Below are 22,998 nucleotides of genomic sequence, written 5' to 3'. Positions count from 1 at the left end.
CTGTCGGATGGCATATTTCTATCGACATCACATACACTAGTGTGGCCGAGTGTAATACTATCGACAAACATATGATTTCCGCATAATGATTTTCATATCACGCTGTACGCGTACAGTGACAAGATGACATACATCTTTCATTTCCACCGTTGTATCAATTTGACAGCTTGCTTTGAAACTGATTCTACCGCTTTCCAAAACTATATTTTTCCTCAAAATGTATAGAAATCATAAACTGTTACTACTGTTACTTTATGAGTATTAAAAAATATTTACCCATATTTTTTGAATAAATTGTAAATTCGCATCAGCAGTTCATTCATCGATATGAAAACGTCATAGTTTTCCAATTCTTCGTATAGGTATTTTAGCAGAAATATGCGAGTTCTGGCTATTATTTCTGCTGACGTTATTCCCTCTATTCTATGATATTCATGTGGACATTTTGAAGGATAAAGCCAGCACCGTTCAATTGGGTCATAGATCTAATTTTGTATTTGTCCAAAACAATGGTACAAAACATTCTTCCCATCTAAAAAAGTAGATGCTGACTAATGGCAAATCAAAGATCTCCCATACTTTCCAATCCCCAGACCTCATATCAATTAAAACCTATGGGATCCCTGCACAACATGTATGAAATCACATACAGAACTCAAACCATTGAATATAATGTAAAAGTGAAGGTAGATCATCCCGGAAACAACCCAAGAACTGGCAAAATCAATATAAAGACATCTTCAGAGCAAAATTGTAGCAAATAATGGGCTTACGAATAATTATTATGCCATTGTTGTGAAAAAAATCATCCGGAATTGCAGAAAAACGATTTTTACTCAGTCAGCTTGCAAATCAAGCAAAATTTTTCATAACGACGTATGTAACAAAAGTAAACAAAACGGGGTTTTTAATACAACGTGACAATCACACGCGGCTTTAAATAATACGCATCGATTTTACTGATTTTAGATCTTAAAATTCTTTAATTCGATCTTTTTGCGAATCGACGTATGTAAAAATTTCTATTTTTGAAGTCTCACTGTTACATACGTCGCTTTAACATATGGGAACTGAGAGCGACCTATGTAACAAAAAAAAGCAAAACAAAACAAAACTGCAGTTGCGTCAATCGTGCAACTATGGAAAACCGACCAATGTACACCGACGTACGTGTAGCATACCGGTGTATGTATAATTTTATCGTTTTTCACAGTGAATTTGAATGAACTGAGCTTTGCTGTGAAGCACGCTTATTACGTGTCATGTAATGATGCATGCCAGCGGAAAAAAGTATTGAAAAAAGATTTAGTTTTAAAACAGTTTTAGAAAAAGTTTTGCCAACTTTCTGCAAAGGATTTCTCGAATCCTCATAATTGTTACATACGTCGTTATGAAAAATTATGCTTGAAATGTTTGTTTTAATTTCATATGTCAAACGGCTTATTTGACATTTCAAACAACAAATTATGTTCTGTTTCGTACCATACAACGGTCGAAGGGCAGGGTACGGAAATCATCGTGCTATCGTGATACCAGCGTGATTCTGGGTGACAGACATATGATTTTATGCTGTACAGTGATATTGGTATCATATATGTGTCACAAGTATAAAGGGTGGTAACCCCTACAGAAAAAAGAGATTTTAATACGATTGTTACCGCAAGCTAGGCTCCACCGAATTGCTAATACCCGTATCGCTTGGTACCAAGTGGAACTATAAATATCATCCATGCTGTACCCGAATCTAGCCTTTCTAACCACCCCTGCGCTGCAGACCGTTGTTACTTCGATAATTTAGACTGGTCCAAAATTATTAATTTCATCCATTCCATCCATCCAACTATGTAGAATGAAGTTTTTGGAAAAATATCTTAAACAGCACGCACATCGAACACAAAGCAAAAACATTTTCTACCGCCATCGGGGGTGATAATGGGTCTGGGGGGTGAGAGTGGGTCATCGCTCTCACCGGCAGCGTGGAGGTCGGATACCAAAATCGTTCAAAAAGGTCTCTTATATTTTAGTCTTCTTGCCCACAGATACATTCAATCTTTTCTACAAGCATTCTAAGAACTTGAAACAGTGACCCATTCTCACCCCCATTTGACCCATTGTCACCCCCGACGACGGTACCTGAACATTTAGTGAATCGGATTAGGATAAGAAGTAGAGATCAAATGCCATTCAGGCAAAATGTTTTTGATATAACCTTTTGTGTTGCCATATATTTTCGGAAAAAATAAAATATTGATATGAATCAGATGAAATATGTCTACATATGGCGTGCTATCACTGATCACATCATGGAAATAATATTTGAATATAAGGCTGGAAATCAACTCAGAGGAACTAAAAATAATCCCAGCAAAAAACTAAATGAGAATTTTATCTCAAATTTAATTAGTGAGGCGGAAAACATGAGCACCTCATTAACTCTTGTCATAGATTTGAATAATGTTCGAAGTAATATTCTTGCTGGATACTGCAATCTTTTCAAGTCAGCTTTGCCCTTAAAATAGATACGTACATTAATTATAAATATAGAAGCCTTGAGCACATACCTAAGTGAATTTGTTTATCGATGAAAAAACTCAGGGAAAAATTATAAACAAACAAATGCAGTGTAAAAAAATAGGCTCACCAACCGCAGGGCTTAGGTGAGTTGGCCAAGTGAAACACATCAAATGTATCAATAAAAAATGTTTATAATTGGGAAGAAGTTCAGGTATATAATTTTGTGATACGTAGGGGAACTGTTCCGTGTTCCATCCCACTGAACGTATATTCATCTTATCGCGAAACAAAGAAATGCAGCACTAGTTTCGTTCCTTTTTTTCTGCTCACATGCGTGCTCAATGCTGAAAAACATCACAAAAATTAAAAAAAAAACGAATCAAATTCCTTCATTGCTTTGCTTTTCAAGGGATAACATCGGAGCTTTGAGATGAAGTCCAGGAGCAGTAACCCTAAGTATGTAAAGAAGATCCGCTATGGTAAACTTTTTAACAACTCTTGCTGCTATCCAGCAGTTATCGAAAACAATGATGATACACAAACACAAAAGTAAGGTTTTCCTGGATACCGTTATACAAATTTGTAGGGTTTTGCATGCCCTTTCCAGCGTACCACGTTTTTGGAAATTGAATTCAACTTGAAATATTATTTTGGATGTGCTACAAATATTACTTTACAATAACATTAGTTTACTCACTAGCGCCGAAAAAACAAACGTGCTCTTATGCAAACGGCAACCAGAGGTGTCGCATGATCAATTCTTCAACCTGTGTAGTGTTTTCAGATATTTCTCAATTTCTGAACTAATTCAAACTAAACTAAGCTTAAAAGTGATAGTTCGTAAAATAAAAAAAAATATTTTCATGAGAATCGTTTCCAATATGACAAATAAGACATATAACAGACATTAAAAACAGCAAATTCAAACAAGTTTTTATTGGAGTGTAAAATGTTGCTTCCGAGTTTTTTGTTGAGTTTCCACGGTTTCCACACAAATAAAGAAAAAGAAGTAATAGTAAGTAAATCATCTGTCAGCGAGCTGGCTTCTGTCTTTAACTCCTGGATAACAGTAAGAATTGTGTTGATAGAACGTGAAACACTAAAAGAGCTGAAATAGAAATACAAAAGTAGGGAAGAGCCGAGCCTGGAATTAAACCCACGACCTCCTGCTTATAAAATAAAGCGATGGCCATTAGCCCACCGAGCTCGTCTATTTTAGTTTTCTTGTTCTTAGATACGTTAATTCCATTATACAGCATTCTATGCAAGGTATTGAAATTGTGGAACAATCTTACCCGCGTTGACTGTAATTAAAGCCTCTCACGGTTTAATTCAAAGTGGCTGCCTTGCTGTTCATCAATACAATCTTACAATTACCCACCTTCTTACTCCGGTTATCACCGAGCAATTTATTTTTGATATAAAAACCACACCTGACTATCCTTTTACCAGAAAAGGTAAAAGACCTAAGTTTGAATCTCAATCTGCTTATTAATAAATTATCGAATCATATAGCGCTCATTTAGCGCCGATTCTTCAAAAATGAAACCAAGTGAAAAATTTTCCTTCTCCCAAGCCCAACGCGCATGCCAACGACGTCGCCGGTTTCACGTCGTCGGCAGCGTCGTATGCAAGCAATCATCAATCATTCTCAATGTTTGAATCCAAAAAAGTATTAAAAATCTCTCACTTAGGGCCGTACACTACACGGAAGAAATAAACTACCCAATAGTGAGTTTAATTCACCCAACCTCGAACATCCGTACGGGAAGCCAAAATTGAGTAAGTAGGGTCGAAGTAGTTTGCCTTTACTCCCATGTTAAAAAAGTACCCAACGGAAAATTTATTTACCCAAATGTAAGTTTAATTCACTCAATTTCGACCTCAGGTAATAAAACTCAAAATTGGCTTCCCGTATTGAACTGGCGTCGTTGGATTGTTTGGCTCTTTTGTTTTTGACAACAAAAGAAAGAGTGGATGAAAGAGAAGAGAAAAAATAACTCAAAAGTAAGTTTAAAAATACTCAATTTTGGGTACTTTTTTCTTCCGTGTAGGTAATTGCATAAGCGATTTTTCTGTGTTTTTCAACCCCCGCTCCCCCCATGTAAGATTTTTTCCCTACAAATATTTTTTTCAGGATTTGCAGAAATTGCTCTCAATAGATAACGAACAACGATAAAAGAGAGACAAAAACCTCTTCTAATCATAACAAGCCATGAAAACAAAACTATCGCACTTGTATATAAGTTGGAAAAAAACTGATTCGGATAGGCGACCCCCACCGATGGGATTTGATAAAACGCTTTGTTCTCACTCATTTCATGTTGGGGGCCATATTTTTTTCGCACAGCTGTGTAAAACGAGTTGAAATGCATCATAAGAACCGGTGCCCCCCGCAATTGAGGCTCATGGAAAGAAATTTATCATGGGTTGTAGCCCGCCGAATCAATTCATTATTGTAACAGCTACCGAAAAAAATCTTTCACGGTATGTTATCTTCTTCTTTTTCTTCTTCTTATTGGCATTACATCCCCACACTGGGACAGAGCCGCCTCGCAGCTTAGTGTTCATAAGGCACTTCCACAGTTATTAACTGCGAGGTTTCTAAGCCAAGTTACCATTTTTGCATTCGTATATCATGAGGCTAACACGATGATACTTTTATGCCCAGGGAAGTCGAGACAATTTCCAATCCGAAAATTGCCTAGACCGGCACCGGGACTCGAACTCAGCCACCCACAGCATGATTTTACTTTGTAGCCGCACGTCTTACCGCACAGCTAAGGAGGGCCCGGTATGCTATATCGAGAGCGTATACAGACATGATAAGTGAGAGATTATCTCATTCTCCTTTGGATTCAAACCCTTATTTATATGGAGCGTAAGAACATGGCTCCCCCTCCCCCATAAGTGCTTACGAAATTAGCGACCCCATCATCTCTGTATACATTTGCTATGTGTAGCATACCGTGAGAGACAAGCTGTCATTATAAACAACTGAAGGGGGGAGGTGGTGCTGGGAGAGAGGGGGTACCAATGTACTAAAACCAACCTTTTTGAGGCCCCCACAAACTGTCAGACCGGGGCCACCATCCGGCTAAAACCGACCCTGCCCATGATAAATTCGTTTTAAAAAGCTCCAAACACGGGACACGGGTTCTGATATTGCCTTTTAATCTGTTTTCCACAGCGAGCACGGGTTCTGATGTTGCATTTTAACTTGTTTTCCACAATGAGCGAGAACAATGCGTTTTGTTTTTTTCCGCACTTGTGTACAGATTCGATCAACTTGTTTTCATGACTTGAAGTGATTCCAAATATTGTTTGCCTTTCTTTTATCATTGTTCGTTATCTATTGAAAGCGATTTTTGCAAACCCTGATCATCCCCTATCGCAGCAGACAGGGATGTATATAGCAAAAACATGTAAAATATCGAAAAAATAATCAATCTCTTTCGTGTTACCCATTAATATCATAATATTATCTTTATTGTTCTACTTTGGAACGTTTTGAAATATTGACAAAAAAAACTGTGAATTTGATTCAAGTCCAATTTACGAATTACACAACGCTCTAGGATGTGGGAGGGTACCTGGCAAAGCGTTACATCCCATACAAATTTTAGAACTCTTTCATACCACAAGCGTTACGAGGGGGTGGGTGGGGGAAATCATGGAAACTGGCAACACTGCTGACAAGTTCACCTGTCGTCAAACACGTTTGAACAATAATCCTGGAACATAAAAATATAAAAATATGATCAGCTTAGAATATGTTCTACAACTAAAACGAAAAGATATTGTGAAAAGAATGTGTTTATTGTTCAATCATCTAAACTCGTCTGGGAATGTGTTCAGTCACTCCAAACCTTGGGTGGTCGTAACGAAGTGAACCTCTATCATTGTTATTGTGGTTACTGTGGAATTGAAGACAACGAATATTAGCAGACATACTGGCAAGACTTGATTCATCTCGACAATTTACCATTTTGTGGTGTATATGAGTGTATCCCTTAGAAATGAACTCAAATCTTGGGAACATTAGAAAAATAAAGGACCCTAATTGGGAGGCAGTCTGAACGTTTCAAAACACCCTATGTATTTATTAAGTACTTGCAAAATTATATACCTTCCAAATAAAGATCTTGGCGCATACCACTTAAAGCTGTCCTAATACGGTAGTACGATTCATCAGAACCATAATATCGCATTGGGAAAACGTTGGTAGTCAATGCGTAGCGATTGCATTACAGCGTAATGCTGCGTTGACTTGACATAACTACAAAATAGGGAAAAAGGATCATGCTGGTATTCTCTGCCTTATAGGTCCTCATTTTACCGCTGAGCTAATTGGACACCCAATCAGTAGATGTTAAATTTTCTCACAATTATGTATGAGAACATACCAAATTCTGAATATTACCATACAAATAAGATAATTTACACGAAATAGTTAATAACACTTGAACTAGTAAACATATCACTTTAATTGGATACACAACAACACATAAATCTAATAAGTTCCACTGTAGTTAGTTTAGTTTGAGTAGTTAGTAGTCGTTTTTTAATGTAGGCCATACTCGTGGATCGGAAATTCAGAGATGCACACGCACCTCAACATCTGGTAATTCATCCAAAATCTAAATCAGTTGGGTTCCCAAATTTCTGAAACATTGATGGAGTATTCCTCACGAATTAACTGGCAACACATCATATATTTGAGGAACAAACAGAATTACACTATTGGATCAAAATAGAAATAAGAACAGAATTGATTTCAGTAATGGTCATATACCTGCGTAGCCCTCGCGGAATCTCGATTTGCAGCCAAACATATTTTGCCTGACAATTAATTGATTGATGGGTAGAGGATGATGAAAATTTTATTCATTGTGTATTTCAGATGCAAAAACTAAAAATAGAATGCATCAACGTATTGCACAGCAAATCTAGCACTTGTTTTCCGTAGACAACATTAAAGGCAAGCCGAACAATGAACGAGTAAAATTCTTATTCGTTTTAATTATGAATCAGTCTACTCGGTACTCACAGCCGTTGTCCAACTGATCTTCCCTCGTTTGGATATTGCTGCTCTACAAACCATTGCACGCTCATACCATCCTGCTTTTCAGTCGTACAGAGCTAGAAAGCAAAGCTTCGAAGCACTGAAGCAAAGGGGCAACAGCCAAAGACATTTAGCACCGAGATCTGGTTTGGATTTGCAACATACCGTCGTCTTCCGTCGCCCCCAATAGACCACTGCGCGGAGACCATCGAAGAGTTCCTTCGCCCAGGTTTGATTATTGCATAAAAGTGACGACCATTTGTACTGGAGTAAAGAAACTACAGACGTGAGACCATATGATTACAACGGAAAGTTTGTGTAGTAAATGAGGTTACATAATTCCAATCTAATCCAAGTTCAACAGTTTTCTAAAAGAAAAAAATCAATCAAGTTCAATAATACTTGTTTAGGTATTTTTTGTTTTTGGAGCTTAACATGATTAACATGAATTCATGTCTTACGACTAATCGATTGTTTGATTTTGACTTCGCAGAGCACACAAACATTGTCGATGAAAACGTAGAACGACAGGATGCTTGCCGAGCGAGCTCACTCTAGTTTTTGCGACTCATCCAATTGGAAGCAGGCAGCACTCCAGTGCGAATAGTTTGAAAATAGTCGAGTCACCAGCCAATGCTTTCTTCATCACGTTTCGAGTTTGACAGAATGCTTAACCCAGCTGTGGTGCGGATGTTCCGACCGAGACTTGAGGGAGGTTCAATGAACAGCAGGACTCGTTCGGTTTGTTCGTTCTCTCTTTCTTGTGCCTGCCAGAAGCACTCTAGAATGAATGACGAAGCTTAGCTTGGCTGGGAGTCGCATCAGAACATCAGGAAGCAAATTTATGTGCACTCACACAGTCAGCTTATTATTCATTTCGGTTGGATGGATTACTGTTTTGATTTTAAAGAAGAGTATGGTAATCAATGATGGTTTCGGTCATCGATCACTTTTCGTGAAAGGTGGGACACCACAAAATTTTGATTTGTCGTTGAGTAGATGAGATTTACCATACAATATTTATGTTTCGTACCGCCATAGGGGGTGACAATGGGTCTGGGGGGTGAGAATGGGTCATCGCTCTCACCGACAGCCTGGAGGTCGGATAACAAAATCGTTCAAAAAGGTCTCTTATATTTTAGTTTTCTTGCCCTCAGATACATTCAATTAATTCTACAAGCATTCTAAGTGGTTGAAACAGTGACCCATTCTCACCCCCATTTGACCCATTGTCACCCCCGACGACGGTACTATTAATTTGATTTTTCAGCAAAATTATAAGACATCGCATCCTTGCAGACTGAATGCCTGAAGTCTAAGTTAAGTCCCTAAAATGGACTGCATACCCAAGGATATTATCGATCATTTAGTAATTTGCGTTCGATCATTTAGTACTTAGTTTGTCAATAACTCATTCCAGAAGCTGAATTTCAAAATGTGTTGTATGGTGGACTCCTAGTGCGAAGGTTTTTCTACAACTCTGCCAAATGGTTCGTTGTTTGAATTCCATGTCTGCATGTCTGCTTCCGACTTTGATTTTCTAATTGAATAAATGCATCACATGATTGATGCCATTGTTAAGAAATGACAAGTGACAAGTGATTGATGCCATTGTTCAAAGCAAATACCAAAACTGAAGCTATTCAGGTTGGTATCAAATTTACTCAAAATATTGTTACTGGACTTCGTTTTAATGGATCCAAATAATTCTTTGAAAATTTTAAATTGGAATGCCCTTAAAGGGTAAGAAAGATGAATTATTCAACTTCCTAACAGTTCATAATGTGCACATTGCCATTATAACTGAAACATATTTAAAACCTGGTCTTTTCATTGAAAGAGATCCAAATTATTTTATTTACCAAAATGATCGTCTTGACAGCGCCTGTGGTGGGGTCGCCATTATCATTAATAGACGTATCAAACATAAATTATATTCTTCGTTTGAAACCAAAGTTTTCGAAACCTTGGGAGTTTCTGTTGAAATAAATTTTGGACAATTCTCTTTTATTGCTGCCTACTTGCCTTTCCAATGCAATGGGCAGCAAAGGAATTTGTTGAGAGCTGATCTTCAAATTCTAACTCGCAACAAATCCAAATTTTTCATAATTGGTGGCTTCAATTCCAATGGTAAAATTTTATGTGAAGACTGTTCTGCGGGATGTTACACTATTCAATATCCCAATGGACCAACTTGTTTTTCTTCCAGTCGAAATCCTTCGACTATTGATTTCGTTTTAAAGGATTCAAGTCAGTTGTTGGTAACTCATGCTGACTTTGACTCTGATCACCTTCCTGTGACATTTGAAATCTCACAGGAAGCCAGTAACAATCCAATCAGCTCTACTTTTAATTATCAACTGATTGGGATTTATATAAAACGTTTATTGATAGAGATTTTGTATTTTGATGTTGACATTCCTCTCGATACCAAAAGTGATATTGATAATGCTATCGTATCTTTGACAAATGTAATTGTCGAAGCCAGAAGCATTGCAATTCCTAAAAATGAAATTAAATTCAACTCCATTATTATTGATGACGATCTTCAGCTACTGATCCGTGAGAAGTGAGGCGAAGGTCTAGGTCTCACTAGTCCAATTGAGGAACAGGTTACACGGAGCTTCGAAGACATTCTCAATCAAGAGAATGTTTTTGACCCTTTGTTGGGAACTTGTTTGGATGAAGTGGGATCTATTACTAGAAAATTTAAAAATATGAATGCTCCGGGTGATGATGGTATTTTCTACATATTTATCAAAAACTTCATGAGAGCTCTTTATCCTTTCTGGTTAATTTATTTAACAAATGTTTTCAATTGGCATACCTCCCAGATAAGATTAGGGGCCCTCCTTAGCCGTGCGGTAAGACGCGCGGCTACAAAGCAAGACCATGCTGAGGGTGGCATGGTTCGATTCCCGGTGCCGGTCTAGGCAATTTTCGGATTGGAAATTGTCTCGACTTCCCTGGGCATAAAAGTATCATCGTGTTAGCCTCATGATATACGAATGCAAAAATGGTAACCTGGCTAAGAAACCTCGCAGTTAATAACTGTGGAAGTGCTTAATGAACACTAAGCTGCGAGGCGGCTCTGTCCCAGTGTGGGGATGTAATGCCTATAAGAAGAAGAAGAACCTCCCAGATAAATGGAAAAACGCCTAAGTTGTTCCAATTTTGAAGCCGGACAAAAATCCAGCTGAGGCTGCTAGTTATCGCCCAATCAGTTTGCTTTCTTCAATAAGCAAACTGTTTGAAAAGATTATTTTAAATGGTTCATATTAATGATGGTTCATATTAATGACAATTCTATTTTTGCTGATGAGCAATTTGGTTTTCGCCATGGGCATTCAATCACTCATCATTAAGAGTTACGAATTTAATTAGGCTCAACAAATCTGAAGGATATTCGGATATTCCTCTTCTTGATATAGAGACAATGTTTGGCATGAAGGTTTGATTGTAAAATTGGTGAGTTTAAATTTTCCTCTGTACATTATTAAACTGATCCAAAATTATTTATCAGATCGCTCACTGCAGGTAAACTATTAGAATTCTAAATCTGATAGATTATTTGTAAGAGCTGGTGGTTTTACTTCTACTATCTTTGTTTGCAGATGACTGTCTTTATTTGCAGATGCTTCCAGCTTCTTATTTGAAACCTTCTAGCAAACATATTTTCACTATGAATGGGGTTCCAATTAATTAGTCTAGCGAAGCGAAATATTTAGGACTTCTGCTAGATCAAAAATTAACTTTCAATAGTCACATTGAAGTCATTCAATCCAAATGTAACATATATATTAAGTGTCTATATCCACTTATAAACAGAAAATCAAAACTATGTCTTAAGAACAAACTTTTGATTTACAAACAAATTTTTAGACCAGCCATGTCGTATGCTGTACCAATACGGACTAGTTGCTGCACTACCAGAAAGAAGGCACTTTCAGAGGATTCAAAAATACCAGAAAGAAGGCACTTTAGAGGATTCAAAAAAAAAATTGGAAAATTATTCTGAAGTTGCCTCCGTGGTATTGTACCAATGAACTTCATAGAATTTCTAATATTGAGACATTGCAGCAAATGTTCAACAAAATAATTTCCAATTTTAGACAAAGATCGTTGCAATCTTCTACTGCATCGATTAGCTCCTTTTACGCTTAGTATAAATTAGGGTAACTTTAATTTAAGTTTAAAACATTGTGATTGCTACATGTTGTAATTAAACCAGTAGAAAAATCCTAACTGCCAGAGGCAATTGAAATATATTAATGAGAAACTAAAAATCTATCAAAGCAAATAAGAATGATTGTGTTAAGAAAACACGGAACACCTAGTCTAAGAGATGAATAAATTAGGTTAACTTCAGTTTAAGTTTAAAACATTGTAATTGCTACATGGTTTAATTAAACCAGTGGAAAAAATTACTAACTATCTGGTAAAAGGGCGAATAGAGAATTTTCTTCGCCGACTTCTCCTCATTTGAAGAAAAGTGTCAAGCAGAGAATTTATTTGCAGTTTATCACCTCAGAATGTAAGTTCGCATTGTTTTCTATCGTTCTGAGGTGATAAACCACAAAGAAATCAGCTACTTGTCACTTTTATTCAAAAGAAGGGAGGTCGACGAAGAGAATCCTCTCGTGCGATATTCGCCCTTATTAGCTTGAATTAGCAAAAAAATCAGTTAAATTTAAGGGCAGAACAAAAAAAAACTTGAAAAACAATATTTATAATCTAACATATGTTTAAGAAATCTCTGCAATTCGTTAAAATGAATGAACATAAATGTAAACTAATGAAAGTAATAAAATCTATCGCCCTAAAGTGCTATTTCGACCTCTTCAGTGAGCTTTTCTTATCATATTTTATGATGCACGAGAAAGACACTGCTGTCATCGGAAACGCGAGGTGCTCCAGTTAGCGGCTTTGAATTGATGCTGTAAAGTTTGCCCTTAAGTTTTATTTTATCACTAGCAGACCCGACGAACTTTGTTTCGCCTAAAATTGATTTATTATCTGATTAATTCTCGAGTTGTGAAGTAATTTGTGTTTCATTTGTATGGGAGTCCCCCTTCCCAAAGGGAGGAGGGGTCTCGAACCATTTTAAGAACCTTCCCCGGCCCCAAAAACCTCTGCATGCAAATTTTCACGCCGATCGGTTCAGTAGTTTCGGAGTCTATAAGGTTCAGACAGACAGAAATTCATTTTTATGTATTAGAAGATTATTATTATTATAGTTTACACAAATAAAAAAAAAATCTGATGAGAGAGCAATCCAATCGTTCCTAAGTTGGATTAATGCAGGTACCTTTTTTCCTCATTTTCGAGGGGAGCATCGCCAGCTAGCGCAAACACCCATCGACGGCGGTGGTGCAGGCAGATGGTCCGACGCCGCATATGCCGCATATCGTCCTGTTTGCCTGCTGTTGCGGCTGCTCTGTTAGCGTTTGTTTGCAACAGCATCGAAGTCTCCCGCTTTTGTTCTCGCCCAACATTATAACGATAATGCCACTCGGCAGCAGTGGTCTCTAGCAGAACCTGATCCATTCCTTAAGCAGCAGCTGCCGTCGAGCGTTCTTTGACGCACGCCGGTGGAGCCCTATCAACATCCACTTCGCTGACAATGGTTGCTCTCTACCGCTATCGACCTCGAACTCACCCAGTTGTCGACAAAGGACAAAATAAAACCGGCAGTAAAAAAACTACGTCATTAACCGGCGGTGACGGAACGATGCCGACCAACATGTGAGAGCGAAGGAAGAGGTCTTGAAAAGGTGCTTGCTTCGAGGTCAAACGACGACCACCATGCTGTGGAGTATGTCATAGGGAAAGATCCAGTTTTCCAAAACTCGAAATATCTCATTCCATAGGGTGGCTGCGACCCTGGTCCATCATCATATGGACCAACTCACCCCCTCACAATTTTCTTTGTGTAGAGTTTCTTTCAAGAATTAATTTTGCCAAGGGGAAGGACGTGCCGTTCGAGAGTAAAAGAATGTGTGTACACATACACATACAGACCCTCGGAGGTTCAACCGAACAGAATAGAAATCCGGTTGTTGCTGCTATTATTGGAGCAAATCTCTGTATCATCATCATCATCATCATTACAGAATGTATGCTTCAAAATTTCTTTTCTGTTAACGACTATGCGAAAAAATAGAAATAAAGTTCACACATACTGTTTCCCAACACAGGTCATTTGTAAAAGTGACCTGAGTTGTGAATCCATTGTACGGGTGCGTGCTTATAAGATTAGATTAGGTACTTTAACCGGAAAATATAGCTACGGAATGGATCTTTCGTCCGCATCCGAGTAGATACCGGTGTTTTGTGTACAATAAGAACCCGTGGGGTCGTCTGGTGGGTCGTCTTGCCATAGAGGGTCGTGACATTTAAAACTGAACCAGATTCTTTTCAGCAGACAACTGCTGCTGATAGAGGTCGTGTGAAAAATGGATGCATATTTCTTGTTGATTGAATTGATTAAAAATGTCGGGACTGTTAATTTTCGGAAACTGGTTTGTCTGATAAGATTCGAGCGGCTAACGTTTTTAATACTGGTTCTGTGTGGCGGAAATCGTTTTAGTTGGTGATCTGTTGCTGGGATGCTGCAGCGAAATACAGGATTGACAAAACAACACCTGGAGAGGTTTTTCCTACGCTTTTATTATATTTAAAGGGATTTATAACGGTCATTTTTTGAGTATCCAGACCTGCTCAATAATTCCATCAGCTGCAAACAGCATACAGCAAATCCGGTTACGTCATCAAACCGCGATGTTGAGATTAATTGAGATTAATTTATTAATAATTTTGAGGAATTGAGATTAATTTATTAATAATTTTGAGGAATTGAGATTAATTTATTAATAATTCCAATCCAAGAGTTTTGGTTCTAATAAAAGTTTTTTTGGTTCTAAAACAAGGTTCTAAAACAAGTCACGTGATATAGAGTAATATGATATCAAAATTCATGTTTGAAATTTGCTCTCAGATTACTTTTATCACGTGTTGTTCTCGTGATCTTAATATCCTTCTAGGGCTAAACCAATTTTTAACGTTGAACAAAGAAACACAAGAATTGTTAAAAAAAATTATTATCTTTCAACGAGTTCAACTTATGTTTAATATTTGGCATGCACTGATATTTATGATGATGAATACAGTCAAACCTCCATGAGTCGATGTTCTATGACTCGATATCGACTCATGGAAGCAAACTATTCAATATTAAAAAAAATTTCTTGGGTTATAGCCAACTAAGAATTTTACATTCCACATCTCATTATTTCCATGAGTTGATGGTCCCTTCAATATCGACTCAAGGATGTTTGACTGTATGCTTCAATTTATCGTATTGATTATCGCTCTAATAAATTGATGGATAAGAGTGGTAATGCGACGATAGTGTAGTAGCTAGAACAAACGATGTTACATACAAAGTAGGAAACCTAGAGGCGGCCAGTTGGAAAATAGCGCATGAAACAGTCGATTCATCAACTTTAATGAACTTACAGTCGAATGACGTTCGTCAGTCATAGCCAGTGCCAACGACACAGCCTTCTAGTAAGTGAATGACAGGCAGTAGCATCCAACAGCAATACCACAAGCAACATTATTGCTCTGCATCATAGTCGGCCAATAGTATAATATAACACAGCAAACATGAGAGCACTCTACTATCGGATCGTTCACACCGCATTTATGTCTATGCCAGCGATTGCCGTAGCGCGAGATTGGAGGTTTGATGAGAACACAAATCTGCGCTTTTTCCGTACGACCAACAACGGGGTACGGACAATGTTAACGCTGCGATTGTCAGACTGTCATTTTCGCGTGTTTGACAGCTTCCACGCCGCCTCCCACAAGACACAAGATTCAAACGAGTCCCTCCTCAAAATATAGCAATTATTACATATATAACGGAATCGACTTTGTAATGCGATCCGCCGCACCGAGTAGTGATTTGAAGAGAAAAAATATTTTCCGAAATATATATCTCGTTCTCCTGTAACGTGTTGGGAAGCTAGCTTCGATCTATAGAAAATCAAACAACGCAAGGACAGAAATTTCATAATGGGCTATAAATACTCTTCCTTGACCGGCCAAGAAGCTACAGGTACCTGGCCATCAGCCATAAGAGCGATTTGAGAAAAGACGGCAGAGGCAAATGTGCAAAAGATCGAAAATATCTTATAGGACATAGCTCAGATTGAACGCGAAAAATGAAATATCGTACGACGTGAAATGTGCAGCGTGCACTAGCAAAAAAAATGGGAATTCCAGAAAATTTATTGTTTGCATTTTGCACCCTGAAACATTGACAAGGTTCATCATTTCGTCGCAGATTTAAACACAGTTTATGAACGAAAATGATGATTCATTGTAACAGACTTTTCTGTAAGTCTCATTAAAAACTCGTTCAATGCCGTGACTGATCTAATTGGTAGACTGGGCGTGAACAATAAGAAAGTTGCCTAAAATGAGTTACTTTGTGCTCGTATTGTTCCATTCACTGTTTCAATGTTCAGACTTGTTAAGAAATAGGATAAAATAACACTACGAAATATTCACTATCTACGGAACGTAAAGTATCTATTCTACCATCTCCAAAATATTATGCTCATAAAATATCCAAACGTGTACACTATTTAAAATACTACCTTTTACTATCGATATACATATCAAACCGATTGAATCATAATATGATATTATTTCAAACATTTCTAAATTTTTATACAATTTTACTGACACATACTGTACAACATACGAAGAAGAGCAAACCTTAACGTTGCCACACATATAGATAGGTGTGGTGTAACAATTATGAAGGAAGCTAAATCTGAAACGAGAAGCTATTTTCGAACCCTTCAAAAAAGGAACCCAGCATCATTGGTGCAAAGCACCAATTCATTCGAGCCTTCGGCGTTATACATTGGCAAAACCAAGAGATCCAGGTACTAGTTTAAATTTATTTTTGTATGTATTGATGATTAACGCAGTATTATTATAAAGTACATCTTCTTCTTCAATAGCTCTACATTCCAACTGGAACTTGGCATGCTTTTTATATTCTATTAGCATTTCCTCAGTTATTAATTAGAAGCTTTTCTATGTCCACCAGATACATGGTGTGGCAAACACAATGGATACACTATCCCAGGAAGTCGAGAATGGTTCCAACCCGAAAACATCCTAGAGCGGACCGAGAATCGAACTTGGCATCTCCGGATTGGCAATCCTACGCCTTTGCTCGCATATCTACTGGAAACCCTGGGGGATAAAGTACATAAAGAAAATGAATCAACTCAATACCAAATTCTCAAAACGTAGGCGAACGCTTCTGGTGTTGGTTTGCGGTGAAATTTTGTCAGATTCCTTAAATAGACGTTTCAATCTTTGCTAACAAAAGTAGATAAGTCGTTTTGAAAATATGGTAGTGAACTAGTCCTACCCAAACAGCGGGAGTCACATTTTCTCACAATTTTGTAAAGAAAGTTGGAAAATCTTTTTTTTTTCAGATATCTAATCGTATTATATTTTAAAGATTGATGTGCCCGATTTTCAGAATGTTTAAAAAAAACTGGCAATAATAGTCATAAAGAATATTTGGTATATCGGTTAATTGGCGTAATACAATTTATTATGTCTAACATATTAAATAAAATAAAATAAATTTTATGCTCAACGTATTTATGCATACCCGTCGAATACCATTGATATAGAAGCTTATTATTTTTCTAGAAAAGTTTGAATTTCATGAAAAAATCTGGTTCTGATCTGGTTTTAGTCAAAATTTCATAAAGCCACTGTCCACAGTAAATCTTTAAGACCCATCTTCACAAATTAAACCACTGAAACGTTCCACTTACAAAACAGTTTCTTGTTTCGTCCAAATTGATGAAACAGCACACAAATTTGTGTCACAAATTTGACGTGATCAGGGTTCAATTTCTCTAAAACAAACGCTTCAAATGAAATCTACCTGACAGTCGGAGAAATAAGTGAAATGATGATCCGGGTCCGAAAGGTACAAAAGCAAAATCCATTATATGTTGCAACAAATAAATCAAGGTAGAAACTACCTTCATAGATACGAGACAAACCAGTGTAGGACAGGCAATTTATACCAGCATAAATACAAAAAGGACACACCATTTGCCTCACATCCATTCACATCCTCGCAATTCAAATCAATGGTTGTTATTTTATGTGTGGGTGACAAAGCTGTGCATACATTTAGCTGCAAATTATTGCAACTTTGCCAAAACATACTTTTAGGATCACATCCACCAGTTTGGTGTTAGAGCTTCGGGAAAAAGTTAGAATCACTAAAAAGACACATACACCAACGATATGTTTGGAGCCATTGCATTAATCAAAGGAAAGCAGGAAACGATGTGTAAACACATAAGACAGAGAGAGTGATATCTTTGATGTGAGAGAAAGAAAAAAAGAAAGGATTTTTCCACAAACCTTAAATTTTGCACCGGGACCGCTGCTGCACCTTGAATCGGCGGAGGTACACTGTATGGAAACATTTTTGCGGCCGCGACAGGATTTTCAAACAGCATTTTTTTTTCAAATTTTTCTACTGTGTAATAGGTGTTTGTTTTCGGTTATCTTGCTTTCTGTTTTGCTTTCTACTGGGGATGCGCTCAACAAAATTCTCCGATTTCTATATATGTATAAATACTGGTTACCAGATTTTCCACACTACAGTACAGCTTTGTTTTGGATTCCACACTACTTGCAGTTTTCAAACGCACTACCAAAATACACTAGGAAACGATCTCTTGGTACGATCTAGGTTTGTGTTTCGTATACTCGCTAGTTAGGTTCTGCCGTTTCGGTTTGCTAGATGGTAATAGAGAGAAAAAATAAAGAAAAAATATATATATGTGAACTAGAAAACAACGTCTATGTAGATTAAAGATAATTTACAAGTACGAGAGTATCGCTATTAAGATAATTATTACTAGGTTCTGGCGGTCAGCGGACCGACCGACAATCGGAGAGCTAAAAGAGCATTTACGTATATGTTGCTATTAACAAACACACTAACAATCTCTAGAGAAGACATACTCGCTAGTACGACGGAAAGCTCTAAGGAGGCTGCTGTCTGGAGAATGATTTCAACACAGAGTAGTCATTAAACGAACGAATGGATAAAGGGTAAAACGTATCTCGAACATGTCTTGTTAGGCTTCAGAGTCCGATCCCAGCGATTTTACTTTGAAAGACGGTATTCAGTAGTTTTGTAGTTCCACGAGTTTGATTAGAATTAAATTGACGATTAATAAACGACGACGTTATTTATGACAAACGTTCGGAGACGAAAAAACAAAAATCATTTTTTTTTATAAAATCACACATTTTACCCGGTTAAACAGCCTATTTTGTTTTGTTCCATAAACATTGATGACAAAAATGAAAGATGATGAAAAGAGACGCAAATCATGAGGGTAACACGATGATACTTTTATGCCCAGGGAAATCGAGAAAATTTCCAATCCGAAAATTGTCTAGACCGGCACCAGAAATCGAACCCAGCCACATTCAGCATGGTCTTGCTTTGTAGCCGCACATCTTACCGCACGGCTAAGGAGGGCCCCCGATTTGTGAGAGACAACCCGATTTATGAGGATCAAATCAATAGTTGGCTATTATCCTATAAGTAAGAAACAAATTATAGCTGATAGTATGTACATATTGACAGAAAGTACATTGGTTATAGACTGCTGTGTTGCGATAGCCACAGAGCTCCTTAGTGTGTCAATTATATTCTTTGTTTGCTCTGTAGAAGCAAACTGTTGACATCTGAACGGATAATTTGCAGACAACCTGTATATAATTGTGAGCTAACAAAACCTACATCAACTTATGGTTGATGAATGTAATATCGCTATTTTAAAATCTACTGACTTTGATACTATTCTAACTCTAGTATACAAAACTAGTTGGGCACCTACGAAACTAGGAAGACGAATGTTTGCAACAAAATTATATTACGCCACTACGACAAACAGAACGCCGCCTGTTCCTCTCTGGTGTCGTGCGCGTACGAATAGGTACGTGCGACGTTGTTAATGCAATGCTCAATAGGGTGAGATAACGAAGAAAACTAATGCGAATTTGTTTTCAGTAAAAGTTAAAAAAATCGCCAAATGGACCGGGATAGAAACATTCCCCATTAGAATCTGTATTCTTGCGTGTCGTACCACCAATTGAACTAGAAAGTTTCACGGTCAACGGGTACCCTATGCTTAATCCAGGTTCAAGTCTGAAATTAGTTCCACCCTATCGCTTAGACTATGCTAGCAGTTATCCGATCTCTGGCGGGAACCAATCTACCCGCGCCATCGGACGAACGCGCGAGCGCGCGCCTTCCACCTCGATCCAGCTTTTGCTGTTTGCAGTATTGCAGCAGCAGCAGTCAACCATCTGACTCTGCAACAACAGGCACGGCTATGACGAAGCGACCGTTGAATGTGTTGTAAGATTAGAATAGTGCTCGCCTCGCGCAACCTTCAACAAGTGGCTGGGCTTGGGAAAATCGTTTCCAACTATAGTGTTAATCCATCGCTCGTCTAGTAGTATGAGTGGGATAAGCCAGTAGATTCTGGGTGGGTAGCAGCGATAGTATTCGATAGACGAACAAGTCAAAAACAAAAGGAATTTGCGAGCGAGAATTGCTCCCACTAGTACTAAGTTGACGGCTGAGGGTCCGCCGCACGGTGTGTGTATCGAATTAATTATACATTTGCGACCCTCCGCAGGTCTCCCAGCCCAGCGCGGAATGAATTGATCACATTTTTCAATCGGTTGGTAAGATTTCCAGCAAATAATGGCTTGATTGATCTCAGGAAATCAAGAATATCTATGAAAGCACCAGTAATACTCAGCTTTCCTGAGTACTTTAAAAACCGTGACAAAGTTTTTGGTGGGTATCTCTGTGAATTTACTTTCTTTTTATGATCTTCATTCGAAGGGATAGAATTTGAATTTCACATATTTCACATGTTTTCTATAATGTATGCCATAATGTAATCTAACGTTAAACTTTATCCTATATTATATTCACAACATTCCAACCCGCTATTGCATAAATATGTATGTTTTGTGGTAAGAACTAAGTGCAGACCCCAGAAAGATGGCATCATCCACAATTTGTCTTCCTAACATCAGCGTCGAATGATTTTGTTATTTTTATCCAGGAGGAGGTTTCTATGTATTAATGTTCTACATAAAATATTATCAAAAACACTAAATGATCGAAAAACATAAACAAATAGTAAGCGACAATTTGGAAAAAAAAATCAATTATCTACAAAAAGTAGGGAACATATATACAGCGATATGCGAAAGTGGCCATCTGAAGCTCATCGAGCCTTCTTCGCACATTGGACAGGAACGAGATTCCGACGAAAAAAGCATGAAACTTTTGAAAGTTACTCTAGAGTCTGGACATGAATTTAACTTTCAAACATTGGAAGGCATTCCTGCTGAGGTAAGCATTACATAAGAAAACTGCGGAATGCATCCGAGAGATTAAGCTTTTTGATACCAGATAAGGAAACTAGTTTAGGATAAAAACGCTTGTATTCTCCGAAATCCTTGAAACAATGTTCGTTTGCAAAATAAGTAACGCCCAAATCACTATTCGGTCACGGACAACCTCATGCGTCTCACGATGGCGGATAAGGCTAGAAGCAGCCGCCCCCTTAATGATCTTGAACTGACTTACTATAACTTCGAAGACTGCGTCAAAAAAATAGCATCCACATATGGCAGTGGTTCTCAACCTGGGGTACATGTACCCCTGGGGGTACCTTCGCTGGTCCTAGGGGGTACCTCGGACAAAAATGCATAATGGCGGACGTATTACAATTTCAATCAAAACTCATTGATAAAGTTTTGATGATTGTGTATTTTTTTATTTCAAAAATTTATATTGTACACAATATGCAATGCGATCAATAAATCCTAATTGAATTCTGCCTTCCACAATCAGCACAATGTATGAAGGGCTGCGGAACAAAAGATCAAACGAACAAAACATCAAATGAACAAAATGATTTTTTTTTCACTAAAGCTCGATTGCTTCGTTGCAAGAGGATTAGAAGCATCCTTCTACGCTTCTCGGAAGCCTTATTCCAAGCAGCTTGAAGGTCTCCTTTCAAGAGGCTCGGAAGCCTCCTTTCAAAAGGCTCGGAAGTCGCTTTCAAGAGGCTCAAAATCCTCCTTTCAAGAGTCTCGGAAGCCTCCTTTCTAGAGGCTCAGAAACCTTCTTTCAAGAGGCTCGGAAGCCTTCTTTCAAGACGCTCGGAAGCCCCCTTTCAAGAAGTTCAAAAGCCTTCTTTTCTTAAGGCTCAAAAGTCTCCTTTCAAGAGGCTCGTAAGCCTCCTTTCAAAATCCTTTCAAGAGGCTCGGAAGCCTTCTTTGAAGAGGCTCGGAAGCCTTCTTCTAAGAGGCTTGGAAGCCTCCTTTCAAGAGGCTCAGAAGTTTCCTTTCAAGAGGCTCAGTAGCCGCCTTTCAAGAGGCTCAGATGCCTCTCTTCAAGAAGCTCAGAAGCCTCCTTTCAAGAGGCTCAGAAGCCTCCTTTCAAGAGGCTCAGAAGCCTCCTTTCAAGAGGCTCCGAAGCCTCCTTTCAAGAGGCTCAGAAACCTCCTTTCAAGAGGCTCAGAAACCTCCTTTCAAGAGGCTCAGAAACCTCCGTTCAAGAGGCTCAGAAACCTCCTTTCAAGAGGCTCAGAAGCCTCCTTTCAAGAGGCTCAGAAGCCTCCTTTCAAGAGGCTCAGAAGCCTCCTTTCAAGAGGCTCAGAAGCCTCCTTTCAAGAGGCTCAGAAGCCTCCTTTCAAGAGGCTCAGAAGCCTCCTTTCAAGAGGCTCAAGCCTCCTTTCAAAAGGCTCAAGCCTCCTTTCAAAGACTCAAGCCTCCTTTCAAGAGGCTTGAAGCCTCCTTTCAAGAGGCTTGGAAGCCTCCTTTCAAAAGGCTCAGAAGCGTCCTTTAAAGAGGCTCAGAAGCCTCCTTTCAAGAAGCTCAAAAGCCTCTTTTCATTAGGCTCTGAAGCCTTTTTCCAAGAGGCTCGGTAATCTCCTTTTGAGAGGCTAGGAAACCTCTTTTCGAGAGGTTTGGAAGCCTCCTTCCAAGTGGTTAGGTTGCCTCCTTTCAAGAAACTATGCCTCCTTTCAAGAGGCTCAGAAGCCTGCTTTCAAGAGGCTCGGAAGTCTACTTTTAAGTGGTTCGGAAGCCTCCTTTCAAGATGCTCGGAAGCCTCGCTCCAAGAAGCTCAGAATTCTTCTTAAAGAGGCTTGGAAGCATACTTTCAAGAGGCTCAGAAGCGTCCTTTCAAGATGCAAAGGAAGCCTCCTTTTAAGTGATTCGAAAACTAAGGTAAGGAGGTAACCTTCAAA

The 22,998-nt window shown here is 38.3% G+C and overlaps 1 protein-coding gene across 1 annotated transcript in view; it reads right to left on the bottom strand.

Annotated features, from left to right (window-relative positions):
- LOC134227932 (RNA-binding protein Musashi homolog 1-like) overlaps window positions 1–22,998 on the bottom strand; it is a 145,303-nt gene that overhangs the window by 104,457 nt on the left and 17,848 nt on the right. Inside the window, exon 2 of the mRNA XM_062709643.1 lies at window positions 18,059–18,439. Within this exon, the coding sequence (XP_062565627.1) occupies window positions 18,059–18,156 (98 nt within the window). The 5' untranslated portion in view covers window positions 18,157–18,439. The remainder of the gene's footprint in view (window positions 1–18,058; window positions 18,440–22,998) is intronic.

Source organism: Armigeres subalbatus, chromosome 3, assembly GCF_024139115.2.
Source record: "Armigeres subalbatus isolate Guangzhou_Male chromosome 3, GZ_Asu_2, whole genome shotgun sequence".
In the NCBI taxonomy this organism is placed as follows: domain Eukaryota; kingdom Metazoa; phylum Arthropoda; class Insecta; order Diptera; family Culicidae; genus Armigeres; species Armigeres subalbatus.
This window is presented reverse-complemented; position numbering and strand designations above follow the sequence as displayed.